Source organism: Rhea americana, unplaced genomic scaffold, assembly GCF_003343005.1.
Source record: "Rhea americana isolate MKP2758 unplaced genomic scaffold, rheAme1 scaffold_338, whole genome shotgun sequence".
NCBI lineage: Eukaryota > Metazoa > Chordata > Aves > Rheiformes > Rheidae > Rhea > Rhea americana.
The window spans coordinates 192,355-210,170 of NW_028186466.1; the positions used below are offsets into that span (position 1 = coordinate 192,355).

The 17,816-nt window shown below is 36.8% G+C and overlaps 1 protein-coding gene across 1 annotated transcript in view; it reads right to left on the bottom strand.

Moving 5' to 3' along the window:
* Window positions 1-17,816, bottom strand: part of ANO2 (anoctamin 2) — a 181,839-nt gene that overhangs the window by 1,623 nt on the left and 162,400 nt on the right. Inside the window, 4 exon segments of the mRNA XM_085311278.1 lie at window positions 327-432; window positions 6,533-6,714; window positions 8,585-8,637; window positions 8,743-8,895. Of these exon segments, the coding sequence (XP_085167404.1) occupies window positions 327-432; window positions 6,533-6,714; window positions 8,585-8,637; window positions 8,743-8,895 (494 nt within the window).

Genomic DNA, 17,816 nt, shown 5'->3' on the forward strand with positions numbered 1-17,816 from the left:
TGAGAGAGTTCACTTAACTGAAATATTTAAGAGGCTGGAATCTTTTGGGTATCAGTACTAGTGCAAGGGGTTAAGGCAGGCTGTGGAGCTTCCATTTCATGAAGGAAGATTAAATCTGTGCTTTAGGAAGTGTGCCACAGTGCTCCAGAGGAAGAATCTGTGCTGCACCCTACTGACACTGCAGAAGGCCCAATAGGTTGGGTTATTAAGTTGAGTGTATGAAAACAGAAAAGTCCTATTGGACATGAATTCCTTTGACACATGCATTTCAATTAACTTATTATGACATTTCTGTGACTGAAATTGCAATAGCTCAACAGACTTACCTGAAATAGAATAACAAAAGCCAAGCGAGCAGATAAGACTGCCCAGTATTGTTTAGAAAACTCATATGGGTTTTGGGACCAAGGTGGTTCTCTGTAATCTTTAAACCTGTCAATGAAGACAGCTCAGTTAGCAATCTCTTCCTGCACTAATTGCTTTGATTAACTTAACTCTCTAGTAGTAGTAGTCAAATCTAAACAGATCCTCCAGATGTTTATACATCATACCATACGAAATACAACTTCAGAATTAGATAAGGGCTATTTTGAATAAATTTAGTAAGTTAATCCAGGTTTTCACAGCTGTAACCAAAATCAGAACATTGTTCTAATGTTGGAAATTTCAAGACTTTTCTGGATTTATGAATAATTTCTTTTTTGTTAATGTTAAATTGGTCTCAGTGAACACAGAATAAACTGTTGAAATTAAAGATTATCTAAGGCATTTTCAGTCCAAACGAGATAACCATGCAGTTATCCCACCTGAACTGAGATTAATTTAGGGAGTAATTAAGTCCACATAAGGTCTGAATCACTCTCTGGAGGTTCCTGTCTCTCTCCATAAACAATAGAGGGAGCCAAGAGAAATGCTCTTCCAACGTAAAGCTTTACATGGGATAAAACAGAGCCTTAGTGGTTTGGTGCAAAGACTAATGCTTTTAGTATTATCATCAATCATTTGGAAGTAAACAGCAAGCAAATAAAAGTCACAGATGCTCCTCAACTGGAAAGGTTTGCAAATAGCAGGAAATACAGACAGCAGTAAGAAATACAGAAAGAAAACACAATCAGAATAATTTGAGGAAATGGATAATTAAAACAGTTGAAGGCTCTTGAAAGAATAATGTTTGAAAAAAAATGCAATGAAAAGAGCCTGGAGTTCACAGTGCCCAGCAAGCTCATAGAAGTTTGAAAAATGGTAGCAGCATAGTATGACTTGTGTATGTATAAACAAAAGGCAAAATGGGAGGTACTAGCTCTTCAATAAACTGAAGGCAGTTCAGCAAGGCAATCAACGATCTGAGGAGACTAATTCACCAGAAGAGATTAGAGAAGAGCATATATATTTCTCCACTCTAGTTAAGTAACAGCCACAGTTGGCCATGATAACCATAAACAAATTGTGCCCCTAGAACTGAAAAGGATAATTTAGTGTTGTTCACAGTGTTTGACTAGGAGCAATGGGGTGAAATWAACAAAGGGAAAATCTGTTTTGAATACCATGAAACCCTTCCTGACAGTAAGATTCATTAGATTGTGGAAAAGCCTCTGTTGGGGAATAACGGAAGAGGTTCGTATATAAAACCTGTCAGTTTCAGTTTGCAGGTGCTCTTACCAAAATTACCTTCAGGTTCTGTCCACGTGGGCTTACACTTTGAATAATGCATTCACAAAAAACCTAGAATCACAGGAAATTCGATCTGAAACACTGGACAAAATTCCAAAGCTTCACCTTTTGGAGACAAAGTACACAGGACACAGTCCTATGATGGCAGGGAGAACCAGGAGGATAAAATAGCTTTAAATCAGGTCTTTTCTAACTCAATGGAAGAAATACTTGCACTGTGATACAGACCATATTTTTGTCATGTTCAGCAGTGCACACAAAGCAGCTAAGCTCTCTTTTCTATCTTACACAGGTTCCTATTTGATCCTATGCTGTTCCTGTACTTTAAGATTTCTCCTTCAGTACCTATCTGAACAACACAGACTCCTACTTATTGCTCAGATCTGAGTATAAGGGTTGCAGCCAGGGCCAGAATCAGAACCAGTTCCATTTAATTCAATCCATGTTAATATCTAAGTCAGGGAAAACTACTGAGCTTGCTGAGGATTGTGTCTAGCATGATAAATCAGTCCCAGCCTTGACATTCAGCCTAGATTCATCTGGAAGGGTTACCAACTGYCCTGAGATTTTCCTTAAAGGTACTATGATCATATAAAGCAAGTGTTCTGCTTAAGCATCTTATGCTTATACCTTATGCTTAAGGTATGCTTCATGTAAGCAAGTACCTTATGGTTAACGATGATATTATCAGAGATACAAACAAGGTAGCTGGGCCTCCTCTCCACCTCTCTTTTTGATTATGCTGTAGTACATGAGACTTTAAAGTGAAATAATCCAAGCCTTTTCTAGTCACTTCACTCTACAAGTACCTTCTTAAAAGAAAAAAAAGAAAAAAAAATCTCCTCAATTCCAGAACCCTCCAATTATTGACACTTAAAATATGATTCAGCAGATATACTAGGAAGAGTAAACAGTTGGTGCTCCAAAGACTATTGTATTGCAGGCATAGAAAGCCTTTCTAATTCCACTAAAAACAGACAAGAGTATGAAGTAGTCAATATGGTTTAAGAATAGAGTATAGAAAAATTCTAAGGGGAAAACCAAAAATGCACACTGAAAACAGAAAATTGCTGGGGAAGTTAAATAAGGATGGGTGGAAAGAATTGGTCAGAGAAAGTTTATCTACAGTCAAATAGTTAAGATAAATACATAATTATATTTAAGAATTATATCAGATATGCAAAAAGAAATGCTAGTAGAAAAATAAAAATGTGTAAGTAAATAGAATCATGAATAAGTCTAAATGAGTCGATCTATTTAATTTCTTTTTTAAGTTGGTCATTCAGAAGAAGTTGAGGAAACCATGAACGAATCACTATGAAGTTGTGCTTCAGAAATGCTGTATAGCTGGAGAAATATAAGAATTGCTGGGAGAAAGAAAAGAGAATCCATGACTGATCACTGGGTACAGATGAGAAGGATCCCAGGGCATTAAGAAAATTAATTAATTCAAGATACTTTATAAATTTGCTGAATATGAAAACAGAGTTATGTTAAGGGAAAAGTCCCTTTAATGATTTCCTATCTGCTGCCTTTTTCTTTTCAATGTGATCACCATGCTTTCGTGCACTCCATTATCATATCAGATTATAAAGATTAAAAGGACTAAACCAATAAAAACGTCACATAATTAGGAAGGTTTGCTTTTAATTTGCCTTCAGCTACACAGCTACATTTTGCTCTAAAAACATCATTACAACTAATGCTGTGCACCAGACTGGCGGTACAGCAATGTTTATTTGGAAGTAGTGTCAAAGAGTTCACAGCACTGTAGAAAGTGCTGCTCAAAATATTTAAAGAATGCATTCTGGATGTTCAGTGGGAGAGTTGTTTCTGGCTTTTTATGGTTATTTTTAAGATACCTTAATCTCTGGCAATGCCCGTAAACAGTAAAATTCAGGCTTATTGTAACCACATTTATCTCCAGAGGTCACAGAAATCTAAGAATAAGAGAGGTCAGCTTGTTCCCAACATATTTGCCAGAAACAGAAAAGCAGATTTTTTTTTTCTTCCCAGCTTGAGGGACAGTGTTTGTTGCCTGCCTCTTGGGAGATGAGCTAGATACCCCATGTTTTATCACAGTCATAGTTCTGGCCAAAGTAGTGACTTTGGTAGGATTTAAATAAGGCAAATGTTAACCAAAAACAGTTAATGTGCTTGCTGACATCTTCTCATAATCATTTCCTGATAAGTGAATAGAAATGCTCTCATGGCTGTTTTTCATTCAGAGTAGTACATGATCAAACATCTAATATGTTTCTTGTTTGCAATCTTTTTTTCCCTCAGTAGCATGGACATAATATTCTCAGACAGGGACCACTTTTAAACTTATGGTGGATTATTGCATTCTCCCTGTATTTTGGTTCTGTTGAATCCACGCTAATCTGAGTGCTGTGCAGCATTATTTTGCCTGAGTGATTTTCTTTTTCTTTAGCTGCTTAAAAGTTAGGAATCTGCTCTAGTATTCGTCTAGGCCTCCCCTGTAGTTGAGGTAAGAAGGTAGGCACGTCTCACAGGCAATTTGAAGCTAAGTGTCTGAACTTGAGGGCCAGATTTCTCTCTACATTTACTCTGCTTCCAGTGCCTGCAGAAGGACTTGAGATATATCATTTTGATAGGTTAAAAGTAGGTAAGATAAATACCATCTGCTCAAAATCTGGGGAAATTTAGGTATGGTTAACATTTTCTTATACAGGAGCAGGACATAACTGTGCACAGACTAAACTGAATAGTGCCAACTTAAAGATTTTTGGGGGAAATTATAACATTATGTTGAACATTTTCTGTAAGCTGGGTTTTTTATTTGTAGGCTTGATTGAAAATCTTCTATCTAACTAGTTTACAATATTGTCATTTCAGTAAAGCTGGTTATTTCCTAAGATACTCGGAACAGGGAAACAATGGTTTTGTGGAAGATAGGTACGTACTTAGGTACACTTAGAAATGTGCAGTTATTCAGAAACAAAGAAAAGGTGTTTGGCTACTTCAAGAATCTAACTATAGTGTAATGTGTAATCCCTTAAATAATCAGTGAGGAGAGATGGAATGCTTTTTAGGGTAATTCATAGCACTTAAATTAGAAGCCTAATTCCACTGTGAATTTCTCTTGCTGTTTTTAAGTGGCTGCTTATTTCTAAATTAATTTATTTTTAAAATAGAAAAATCAGTACCATACATTTAAAAGGAATTCAATTATGTGTGGGGGTTTTTTAAAATCAAAATTCTTGATTCATTTTAAATGTTATCCTTCTCCAACAATTTGCTCCTCAAAGATTTTGGGACGTAAGTATGTATTCTAACCATCTTTAGTTACTAGCTTTCCTTGTCATGATGAAAGCTGCTCTTACAGATTTATAGAAAAGAGGAAAAGGTATAACTGAGTGGTAACCATAAAAAAAAACTCCAGCTGCATTAGTATATTACATCTGTATATACTCTCTAAATGCAGAGCTTTTTAAAAAGTATCTCTGAATGGCAGTTATGATGAAACATAGGCATCACTGGAATTAATAATGAAGAAATCTACTTGTTTATTCAATGCAGATTTATCAAGGACAGTGTATTTAGGTGGATAGGAGGGAAAAATTCTGGGGCTCTAACCAGAAAATGTACAGTAACTAACAATATTTTCTGTCAGTATTTATTGAATACTGACTCAATAAACCACTATTTCAAGGCCAACCTGATGCAGAGAGGCGTAAGACTGTCACCTCTAAGATTTGTATTGTCGTCCTGCTTTGCTTGGCAACTGGTTTTGTGCTCTTTGGCTCTGATACTGAGAGAATATAGTGACAGATTTCCAGCACCTCACCAAATCTTGGCCCCCTAGCCAAAATGATCTAAAAGTGATAGTGCACAAGGAAAGCAGAAGCCCCTGGACCTGAGCTTGAGAATGGAGACTGGGAAAGACTGACGTTAAACTAGATGTAGAGAAATGGTAGGTTTAGATYGTCAATATCAGGAACACAAAATCAAAAACCATGGCAGGTATCCAAAAAAACAGTGGACATACACAAACACGTTATATTTCAAAATAAAGGAGGCAAATTAAGGACCTTTGTTTAGTAGAAAATGCATAAATAAAATCTCGCCTTATAAAGAAATTGGAAGAACAATTTATGCAACAATCTCTCTCTTGTTGATGCAGAGACTATGCTCAGTGTGATTTCAAGCAAGTCTAAAAGTCAAGTGAAGCAGGCTGTTGGGTACAACCTTGATCAGAAGGGTTTGGTTATGTACAGCCTTGGGCTCTTTCAATTGCATATATTTCTATGAAAATCCATGTTAGTGATTTCTCGTGCCAACTGGACCTATTCAATAGGTATCTACACCCCGGGATTTTCTGCTTTTTGCTGAGAGGCAGTGAGCTGGACTTTTAGGACAATTTAAAAGAAAATTCAGCCTTGTACCCACCTGGCTGAAAAGATGAAGCTGAAATATGGGGCATGTAGAGGGGGAAGGGTGCAGATTTTAAAGATGGTSAGCATATATTGAAAACTCAGTCTCATTAAGTAACCACTGAACTTAGTAAAGAGAAAGAAAGCCAAATTCTAACTAGTGGGACTCCATTTTTAAAACTGAATTCTGCTCAAATTGTTCTTTACAAAAGTTTTATCTTCCAGGACAGAAAACATTTATATTTGAGTCTTTGTTTAATTTTTTTATTTTATCTTTTAAGGCACTGAAAATAAAACYCTTCTAAGAACATCCTAATATAGTAAGAACATTCTAAAAGCTCTACTCTTAAAACCACATTTTTAATGGCACAAATACTATCATTTCCCACTTGGAAAATTTTTGTTTGACAAAAGACCCAAAGAATTTATTTCACCTCTACAAAATCCCATTCGAATTACTTTACCTGCAGAATAAAACATCCTGTGCAAATGGGGAGTTTTCTGGCTGTGTTCCAGCCTTGAGATGACTGACATTGAAGTAGGAGAGCGTGTGATTGATGAAGCCATGCATGGTTCCATTTTGACTGTATGCATATTGATACATAAGACGTGGAATGAAATCAGATGTGACGGAAATTACAAAAGCCTGAAGGGGGAAAAAAATTCTGTGAATCTATGCTTCATGTGTTTCAGATTAACTTAATTCAAGTGTTAATTTTCATGTTCAAGTAAATTTAGAAAAAGTGATGAAGCAAGGGTTAAATAGCTGAACTCTAGAATATAGAGTTTTATAAGCGTAAATAACCTGCTCTATCCCCAGGGGAAGCTTGTAGTTAGGCAGGTGGATCACTTCTGAGAGCATAGAATAAGAAAAGCAATTAAAGCATTTATATTTTCCAACTGCTTCCCTCTCTGGAACCACTGGGAGGTTTTTCACTAGGTTTCTTTTTWAAAAAAAAAAGGTTAAATAACAGACATACTAACTTTGTGGTATAATTTGGTGTAATTAAACAGTGCTAACTCAGTCAGACCAGCAGAGTGCAAAGTATTCAACCTCTATTCACCTCTCTGCATTGAGTCTTTTGAATCTGACATCAGTGGAGCTCATGCTGGAATAAAACTGGTACAGTTGYGAAGAGTGTCAGACGCAGAAATATCTAGATGATGTTAATAAGAGTTTAGTACTACATTTTACCAAATAGTTCTTCTAACATAATATTGTTCGGCTTGAGTAGAAAAGCAGAATTGAGCATTCAGTTATTTTTTTCAAATCAAGTGTGCACATATTACATTTCTGTCAACAATAATTAACTAACTAACTAACATTTTAATGGAATCTGTGGGAAATGTAAATGAACAGAGTTTGTTTGATATAGCAAACAATTGGGGTAAAATGTAAAATCTAAATACAAACCTGCAAAGCATGTTCAGATAAAACCACAGAGTTTTCCTCATCTTGCACAGATCAGTGCTGTAAGGCCTGACATCTATGTCTGACAGCAACATTACAGTTACGGGTAGCACTGCACAAATTTCCTACTTTACGTCCAAGAAATGGCCAAGCCACATCTGATTAATACTCCACCCACAAAACAACTCTGCTTCTCAGGAGGCAGTGCAGTTCTCCCAGCTGTAGTGATAGCTTAGATACTGCTACAGAGTGCCATTATGTTGGATATGATTGTACTAAATAAATTGCATATATCCTCTGCACAAGTTTTCCCCTCAGTAGTGACAATCATCTACCTCTCTGAAGTGCTTTGACATCAATGAGCTAAAAATGCTGAGTGCTATTATGATTAACTTCTAGGACATGAGTTGTTTTTAACTTAAAGCATATATAGGAAATTTTTACTTAGGGCATACATGTAGGCCAATAGACATGATACATCTGTATACTAGACACACCTTATGTTTATATGGAATCGTTCTACTGAAGAAAATCTTTGTCAGTTAAGATTTTGTAGCTTGGGAAGAATGTAAGCCAAGTCAAAAAAAAAGGTATTCCGTTATAGAAAAACCCATTTTGTGGGAGAAATGATATTTAGCAATAYACCCATATTTGTTATATGTGTACAGTATATAGTAGAACAAATGTTAATTCTTTCCTATCCAGTCAAGGGCTTTCTATTCTGAGAACTCATTTATGGATGTTATATTTACATCTTTTTCATTCACACCAATAGCTATACTAGCAGAGTGACAGAAAGAGGCATAAATATGAATGAGAAGTAGATCTATAGCAATTATCTGGATTGTTGCCTGCTTATGTTGCATTTATTAGCTGTTTTATATGAATTAGCATTCCTGTCATATATAACACAAGGATCTAGAAAATGAGGTGAGCGAACAGTCTTTTGTAATTCAGGTGGTGTTTTACCCTTCCACAGAATTAACCAGATAACTTAGATTTTATTGTATTTTATAGCAATTGAGTAATTAGACATCACCTTTAAATTAGGTTGGAAGGATAAAATAACCCCTTAAGATCATGTCTTGTATAACCAAATACTTACATTAATGATAACTGAAAGCTTTCCAATACCACTCAAAATGTTATACCAAATTCCTGTAAGTGAAAAACAAAGCTTCATTAAGGGTTTTACTATCACTTTTTTTCTTCCTTACTGAATTTTTGGTGTTCTCATCATTATAATGATTTTTCATTGCCTACCTATATCTTTTGCTCTTACTGTGTCTGGCCTCCTGAGCTCAGAAACAAACTTCTTTGCATCAAGTCGAATTTCTATGATGTTATTCAGAAGAGCAAAGAGCGGTGCCAGTGGGAAGGAGGCAACGAAGAGCGTGACAAAGCCAAACTGGATAACTGGAAGAGAAAGATGCATTGTGCTTGGGCACCTTCTGAAAGGAGCTGGCAGCTAACAGTACATCATTGGTGAACTTTGTGACTGACAAAACCCATAAAAACCAACAGTACAATTTGGTCCCAGTAATAAATATCACAAAGTAATGAGAGAAAGGTTTATTTTTCTTTACCTACAAAGAAAGTATTATATGTACARCTAAAAGAGGGAAATTGCCAAGGTGCCACTGTTTCTTCCCAGCATCCTTTTGGAAGCTCTGGGGCAGCTTGTCAAGAGGAGGTGCACACTAAATATCTTGCATTATGGAGGCATGAGCCTATGGTGACAAACACATGCTCGCCTCTCCTYATGTGAATGACATCCTCTTTCTAAGTTAGAAAACTTTTGGTTAAAGTTCTAGCAAAGGGGAATATTCTTATCATGCTTTTTCTGGGTTTGTAATTTGGGTAAAACAGGTGAGGAGAAAGAAAGCATTAATTCAAAGGAATAAGTGGTTGCATAATGACACAGAGACCTCCCGAGTCCTCTGTGTTTGCTGGAATACATATGTAATTAATAAGCCTGGTTTCTTCCTTGGAGGGATGGAGGAACTCTCTCTCCTTGAAGTGAATGGCAGCTTTTGTATCATCTTCTTCCYGGTACTAGACTACTAGTAGCATAGAGTTCAGCTCTTAATCCACAGCACAATAAAATAAATAAAAATATCACAAAGTGTTCTGAGTGAATTATGCTTCTTTCCTAGGGTATAGGATGATCTGTCTTCACACAAATACATTACTTTGCAAATAGCTAAGGACCCTGTATCACCTAGCAAAGCTACATACTAGCACATGGCTATGTTTCTAAGATCCCTCGGTGCTCTAAAGAGAGTTACACTCTCTTTGGCATATTATAGCTACACTACAATAGAAAACCAAACCTCTCCAACTGAAATTTTTCAGTTAGGGAATAGGAGGGAGACATGCAGTATCCTTGACTACCATTGCTTTCAATGACGCTTTAGAGTACTTAGAATCGAGCTCATGTAAGGGGGTTTTATTTGGGTATAATCAGAACATGGAAAGGGCTGATGTGGTTTTGCTCCAAGAGGCTGAGAAATTCAATAGTGAATGCTATATATGAGACTGGATCATTTCCTTGTAAAAATTCCGCACTAGATTAATGCAATACTTAAGGAAAATGAAAGGAGTTTATTTCCCCACACACCCTAAAGAAACAAATAATGGCAGAAGAAGAAACAAACCAAAAAATATGTTGCACAAATGCATAGGTAGTAACCACAATAAAATCAAATTAATAAATTTAATTGTGACTTACATTTCTGAATTTAATGCACAGCAATAAAAATAAATGATTTGTGTGTATGAGGTGCTATTTACTGAGGCTTCTTTTTCAGAAAATCCCTATGTAAGTTCTCTCTTCATTATGGGAGAAATATTTTACACATTTCATGAAGAGAAGGTCTTTTCATAACACCATTGTTTACTTTAAAATCATTTCCTTACGCACTGTTATCACAATCTACAACTAACTGATAAAACAGCTTTCTTCAGGACCTTCTTTTGCACACATCTTATTTTGTGTGCATAGATTGCAAGCCCTCTTATTGACATTAGTGCTTTTCTGTTCCAAGTAAAAATACATTTGAATGATAAAGTATTTTCTCTGTATTGTAAGTGGTCTTTTGATTTTCATGTTCATTATTTTGCTTTGGGATAAAGAGTATATCCTAGTATATATTAAGAGGGAGCTTTTTCAAAGCATAGGAATATTTTATCCTTGAAATTATATTTTGCTGAACATTTAATGTTCAGAGTCAGGAAAAGGTATGAACAAGGAAATAAAGACAAATGTTAGAATAGTGTCCTAGAAAACTGTGAAATGCTTAGAAAAATACATGGCTCCAAAATATGCCTTACTTGGTTTTAAGTGAATTTAGCAGTGACAGAACTGGGAGGACTTTGCTAAAAAAAATAAGAAAGAAGAAAGAATCAGAGAGAAGAGGAGAGGAGAGGAGAGAAAAGAAAATGTATTTGCAATCCTTTGAATACAAACCATACAAGTATTTGCTTTGATGGTGTTTGCAGCCCCTTTTACTCATATCCTGGGAACATTTACTTCAATTATTTTTTCAAGTTCACAGAAGAATGTTGAAGGTATGCAAAAGTCTTTTGGTTAATTACATAAATATGTATTCATAGAAAACTCTGTGCCAGAAGTGTTTGTGTAGCTATCTTGAAATCTCTTCAGTGATCCAGCCTCCTTTTTAAGGAAGTGTCAATGATCCAGAAAACAGGTAAATTCTCCCCATGAAACCAAGAATGCCATGATTTTGATGGTCAGCCACATGTCTTGAGTAGTAAACTTGAAAATAGTAATTCAAAACAAGCATTGTGCAAACAGCCTCTGCAATTTAAGTGCTTGTTTAGTTTGGTTGGTATTTGTGAAAACAAATAGACCTACAAAGCTCAAAAGTCTACACGTATTGAAAAACTGCAAAATTCACTGATGTGCAGTTCAGGCCCCAGAATCAATCTGGTCACAGCATCCCACAGTTCTGCCCAGGCCTGTTCACTCACAGTGCAAACTTTTATACTACTTTTTCAGGACACTCATAAAGACTGTTCTGTTAGGTACAGCAGGGGCTGAGATATTCCATTTTTGTCTGGAGGACTTGACTGCCCTCCTGGAAAGCCTTTTCACATTCACATCTATTCCACAAGAGGCATAATACCTCRAAGACTTGTGCAAGGAGTTGGACCTGTGGACATCTATCTTCTTTCACCTCCCTTCTCACTGGCTAATGCATTACTGCAAGTAAATAATGAGAAAATAATTGCTCCTGTGCTAAGTGACATTCCAAGTCCTAAGGAGAAACTTTACAATATACACCCAATCCTGGTCAAGAAGCTAAAGAAGAGGTGTAATTTGTTACTTTTTAGTAATAAATGTATGTAACAAGCCTACACACAACAGGTTGATGTGGTATTTTGAAATCTAGCCGCATTATAGAAATTGTAGAAAAATGCAGGTTTCTCTTCACTGATTCCTTTTCTCTTTCATTGCCTCACACATTGCCTTTTTGATGATTTTTCCTGCTTTAGGGAAATTCTTCCAAACTTCTAAAACTAATTCTGATGGYAAGCAGTAGCTACAGACATTGGACCTGATTATTTACTCCTTAAAACAAAAACAGAAGTTTTGTCATTGATTTTTAACAGAAGTCAGATGATGAAACTCCTTATTATTGTTCCTCTTTAAAAAAGAGAAAATGTTGCCAGTTAATTGCCACAGGAATCTTGGACTCTCAGGTGGTTTASACTGGATAAAGGAAGACTACATGAAATGAGAATCTGAAAAGTCATTGTTGATGTCAATTTTTGCTGAAAAGTCAGTAGTGCTATAAACCTTACACAYGCATGGGCACCATTCAGCTGGTTTTGGAACTTACTTTTTTTAAAGTTGGTTTCATTAGCAATATTTACTGCTCCTCTAAATGTCAGCTTCTTGCCAATTCGTATCACTGCAGGCTAGCTGCAGATGTTGCAAACTTGCTACCAGCTGGATGAGGAAATTGTTGTATATGCTACATACTTTGTGAATGTGTATCGTCTGCTATATTGGATGAAGTAAAAAGGCATTGTACAGTTTTAGAAACAGGAAGTACTAGTGACAAATTTAACACTTCTGTTAACAATGACAATTTGTGTTTAAAGATTCATTGGGAAAAATTTTAAGATTATTCAGAAACTTTAAGAGTTTCTGCTTTCAATTTTCTGCTAAGTAATACAAATATATGTCAACTAATAATATCAAAACAAACGTTAGTTGGAAATTTTACTTGATACAAATCAAAACTATGTGAAGACATGACTGAGAAGGTATGGTCAAGAAATAAATTCAGTGCAAATTTCYGACTGAATTCAGCTCATTGAAAAACTGATCTACAAAAGATTTCCCCTAAGGGAAATTTGGAGTTTATCATAGTGAAATGTTGGCCCCTTCTGGTCACACTGCTGAATGTGTAAAATGCCTCTGAAGTCAACACAAGTTTGCCTGAGTTGTAGATGTTGAGGTTCAGGAAACATCTTAGTGGCATAAGTTGTTAGCTCAATGCTTTAAAATACCTCCTTTACTTTCTAGAAAAGCAAAATGGCAAATGACCAAATTTCTCTGGGTATGTCTTCCTGGGGCAGAGGGAGCTCTCAGGAAGTTCATAGATTTGTGAATGGGAAGGAGGCATGTGAAGTGAGTAGGCCAGTGAAAAGCATCATTTCCCTGACATTTAGTGCAAATAATGAGCAAGCTGTCTACAGATAAAAACATATATATATATTTTCCCTTTAGGTTATCACTCCTTTTCCTTTTAGGTTATCACTTTTTTATCACTCCGAAAGTGGTAGGGGAAGGCACGATCTATTAGTTGTTGGCTGTAAGACATCTAGAACTTGCGATCCCAAGAAACAGTATCACTAAGTGGTTAGTTTAATTTAGGGTGATATTAAACATTCTAGTCTAAGGAGATCTTGTTTATATTTAAATGCCTAAATACTTTCAGTTAGTACTGTAAATGGCCTTTTAAAATGCATGATGTGAAAGCTGACATTCCTGTGGCATTCTAGCTCAGACGAGTTGTAAGACAAAGATGGCTGTAGCCCGAATGAGCGTGAGAGACTCTGATTGCTCTTCTCTTGCCATTTTYCCCCTTTTTCATGTTGTTTATTCTTCATGCTTATGATTGATAGGTTTATCATAATTAGAGGCACCAGCTCCATGCTCCAGTTAACCACCACACTACTCCTTGATTTAGTGGTGCTAGTGGCTTTACTGAGATGGGGTACAGTAACTACCACTTTGCAGAACAAACTCCATTGAACAAGGGCAGAACCACATCTCCTAAAAAGACTGGAAAACACATTTGCTCTCACTTCTTGTATCCATTTACCTAGATTTTAAGCAAGGAAAAAAAAAAAAAAAAAAAAAAAGGTCTCTGCAAGGCTTTAAGCTTCCTAATATAATAAATCAGAATAAAAGGAAATCCCAGCAGCTTTGAAATGGCCATTCCAAAATGGAAGTAGGAGAGTTATCATCAAAATCTTCTTTTCTTTTGGCTTATCATACTGCAAAGCATACCCTCAGATCGCTCCAAGTACTGGCAAGTAGTGCCTCACCAGGGAGAGTCTGCTTCATCAGGGAATGCAATGASAATATGTGATTTGGGGCATGAGTAGGCCACACTCCCTCTAGGTCTCTTTCAGAGAGAGAAGATGCCAACTGTTTTGATGAAAATAAGTAGAACAAACTCTACTAGGTGAAAAATGATAGGACTTCCTGGTGACTGTAGTATAGCTTAGCAAGTGGGAGACTTCTATACCAAACTCACTCCTTTGACAGAGGCTTTTTCTGTAATCTTAAAGATCTCGTCCATCTTTAAAAGTAGGATCACTCTGGYCATGCAAACCTCAGTATAGTAGACATTCAGTAATAGATATGGCCAGATATTCACAGCAGATTTACCTGGCCACCATTGTCTCTTCATGAAATCCCACCATCATCTGGGTGAGGGAACCCAAAGGCTACAGTAGGTTGAATCTTATTCAAATTCTTATTCAGCTTCTTTCCTAGTTAAGCAAATAGCTGCAATGGGAGCTTGCCTGAGTAAAGTCTGTGTGAAATCAAACTAAAAACTCAAAATTTGGTTTTAAAATAACAACTAGATTTCTCCCTTCCTCTCCTTTAATATCTACCTCTTCTTAAACCCCGGTCATATTGTCATTTTAAGTAATTCAGAAAATAAAAGTTATTCCTCTGCACTTGCTCTTCTGTTTCTTCTCCCTCCCTTTCTCAAATCAATTTCAGAGAAACAGGTAAACAAGCTACATAATCACTTCTTGCCTCTCCATTTCAGCTTGGTGCCCTTCAGAGCAATCTCATCCGACAGGTTCAGGGCTGCACAGCATGGAGCATTTCCTGGCCATGTGGGTGCTCTGAGTCACTCCACAGCCAGTCTGACTGTTCAGCATAGTGCTCTGGCCTCATAGCACTGAGTGAGCTGGGGAGGTGCAGGTTAGGTTGCATTTGTCTTTGGTCCATGCACAGGGCATAGCTTATTGAGGGGCTGGCATGCTAAAAGATTCAGTGAGCCATTATCTTCACTTGAAAAATTAATTTGCTTGTTGTAAATGAAAGTTTGGATTATAATTCAACCATTCATTTGCAGAATATATATCTAATTATCTCTGAATGGTTGCAGGGTGAGGCCCTCCATATTGTTTATCATTTAGGAAGAAAGGGACTAATATAAAAGACAAGCTTAGTGTTCAATGATTTATAACAGTAGTAACTCAGACCCTGGTAATGCAAGTTATTCCAACAGAGCAGACTTTTGCATGGTGTTCTTGTCAATGACACAAGTGTGTTTTCCCATGCAGACATCTCTAACCATGGTGATAGCATCAGAACAGTTCCCATGGAAGTCTGGCACAGATGGTGGAGAGTAGAAAGAGCTTTCTCCTACACTTTGAATCTTTTCTTTAGGTCCAGCTATAATTAGTAGGAAGCACCAGCATGTACTGGCTTTGGAAAGAGGGCAGGGTCTAATTCATAACCCACTCAAGGCTCCCTCCCATTTCTGCGTCAGTCAGTCACACTTCATGGATATCATAAAGTGCATGTTGCAGTCTSCTACCTGGTGGCGGACTTCTACCCCAAGCTATGCTTCCCCACAATACTTGAGGAAGTCTGGTTCTTGCTTACCCTGCCAGTGGCTTTGCACTGTAATTAGCTTTTTGTGCTGCAACCAATCACATGCTGTAGCTCCCAGAATGAATAATATGGACTGCCACAGATGTGCAAGCGTAAGAAATTAAATATTTATAAACAATTGTGTTTATTCTGYTTGTTTATTACCAATAACTAAATGTGTTTGTCCTTAGAGAGAATTTGCTAGCTAGGAAACTTTGTTAAAGTGTAGACATTTCTGAATTATGTCTAAACTTAAAACCTTACAAGGGGAAATGTCTATATTTTTTCACCGTTGTTTAACTCAAAAATTGCAAAGGACTTTTCTCAAACTTTCCAGGAGGAAAAATCATCTTGGCCTGAAATAACACATAGAAAAATTCAATGCTAAAGGAGATTTTTTTCAACAAAGTATGGTCATGTGCGGAGGGGAATAAGGTAGTAGAGGCTGCACCACAGAGCCAGATCCTAAGGTGCGCCTTGAGATGATGGCAGATGAGGGCTTCTTTACATCAATTAAATGCCATTACAAAGGCTAAGGATCTGATTCATAAACATATATATAGAAAGAGACCCCCAAATCATATCTATTAAATTACTTTTATATATGTATAGTTACATATATGCCTATACATATATATATTTGTATTTATGTGTGTGTGTGTGTGTGTGTATAAACTACGCATGGTATTAACTTTTTCTGTCATAAAATGCATTCTTTTTCAGATGTTTTGGGAACAGTGGCTTGCTAAAACAGGAATTGTCACATACAATATTTAACAGATGTCTAGTTTTACATAATGTGCCCATTGACAAGCTGTGGTTCTCTCCCGAATATTTTTATGCCCTAAAGCTTGGGTTTGCCTAGATTATTTCTTTCCTTCCTCCTCCCCCACCCATACCTTTCCCCCTTTCTCCTCCCTTGCCTCTCCGAGGTCTACTCTGAGATAGCTACAGGGCTGAGGGGTACATTACAATTTTGTTTTGCATATTGTGTGAAGAAGCTGGCCTCCCTTGCTCCCTTACTCCCTCTGTGTGCTGCTTCCTCTCAGGTTTGTTTCCCTGAGGACTGCTGAAGTTGGATATTATCCCAGGACTGTACCACTGAGTTATTTGATAACTATTTGCACCTCTGTGCTCTTGGGTTCTGTTGAGTCATAGAGATACTCCTTAGAGCTTATACCAAACATAATTCAGAATGAGAAAGAAGGCATTTATTTATTTCACTGGGTAATTTGTTGCCAGATTCTTGGTATTTATCCTCAGTCAAACTCTTCTCTAATGTAGTCCTTTATCCTAGTGTTTGAACTGCTCCTACTGGAGCAGTGGACACACAAAAATGCATGGTGACAAATGGAATCAAACAGTCTTAATAAAAACTAGATGGAGGAAGGACAGAGGATTCCTTGCAAAGCAGAATTAGACAAAAAATGTCTGGTTGATGGTATTTCTCTCTGCATCCCTTTGCACAGGCTGGATACTGTACTCAGAATTTCAAACATTGTTTTTAAGTGTCAGTGCATCTTTGGACAATGAACACACATTTTTTTTCTTGAGCAAAGTGCAATCAAGATGTCAAAAGGACCAACTCTTCCCAATTGTAACTATCGAGGACATTGGCACAATACTAACCATGTTAAAACTGAACCAAATCATCATATTTTCATTGAACAAACACAATACTTTTCTTTCAAATAAAAGCCATAGGGAGTTGGATCCTTGACTTCCAGGAAGCATAAGACTCTCTAATGATAGAGCTTAACTAGTCTCAGATCCTAAATCAGAGAGTCATTTAATAAAATGTAAATATTATGCCAAGTCAGATACCAGCAATCCACAACCGTAATAAAGAAAGCATATATTTCCTCTCTTATAGACATTACATTTTGAGAGAGAAATTGCTGAGAAGCAGTAGATCCAAGCTCCTGGATCCCACTGAGTGGATACTAGGAACTACCGTCTCACTGACTGTAGTTTCCAGTAGCGTAACTGGTGGCATCTTGCTGCTTGCTTCCTGACACAATAGATCTCAGTTCCCTCTGTTTTTTCACTAACATGCTTAATTTCTAATGTGGAAAAGCAAATTGTAGACTAGCACACCAATCTTGAAAGAGTATTAATCGCTGTTACAGTTTATCAGCAATTTGTGCAATTATGAAAATACAGCACGTGCATAAACATG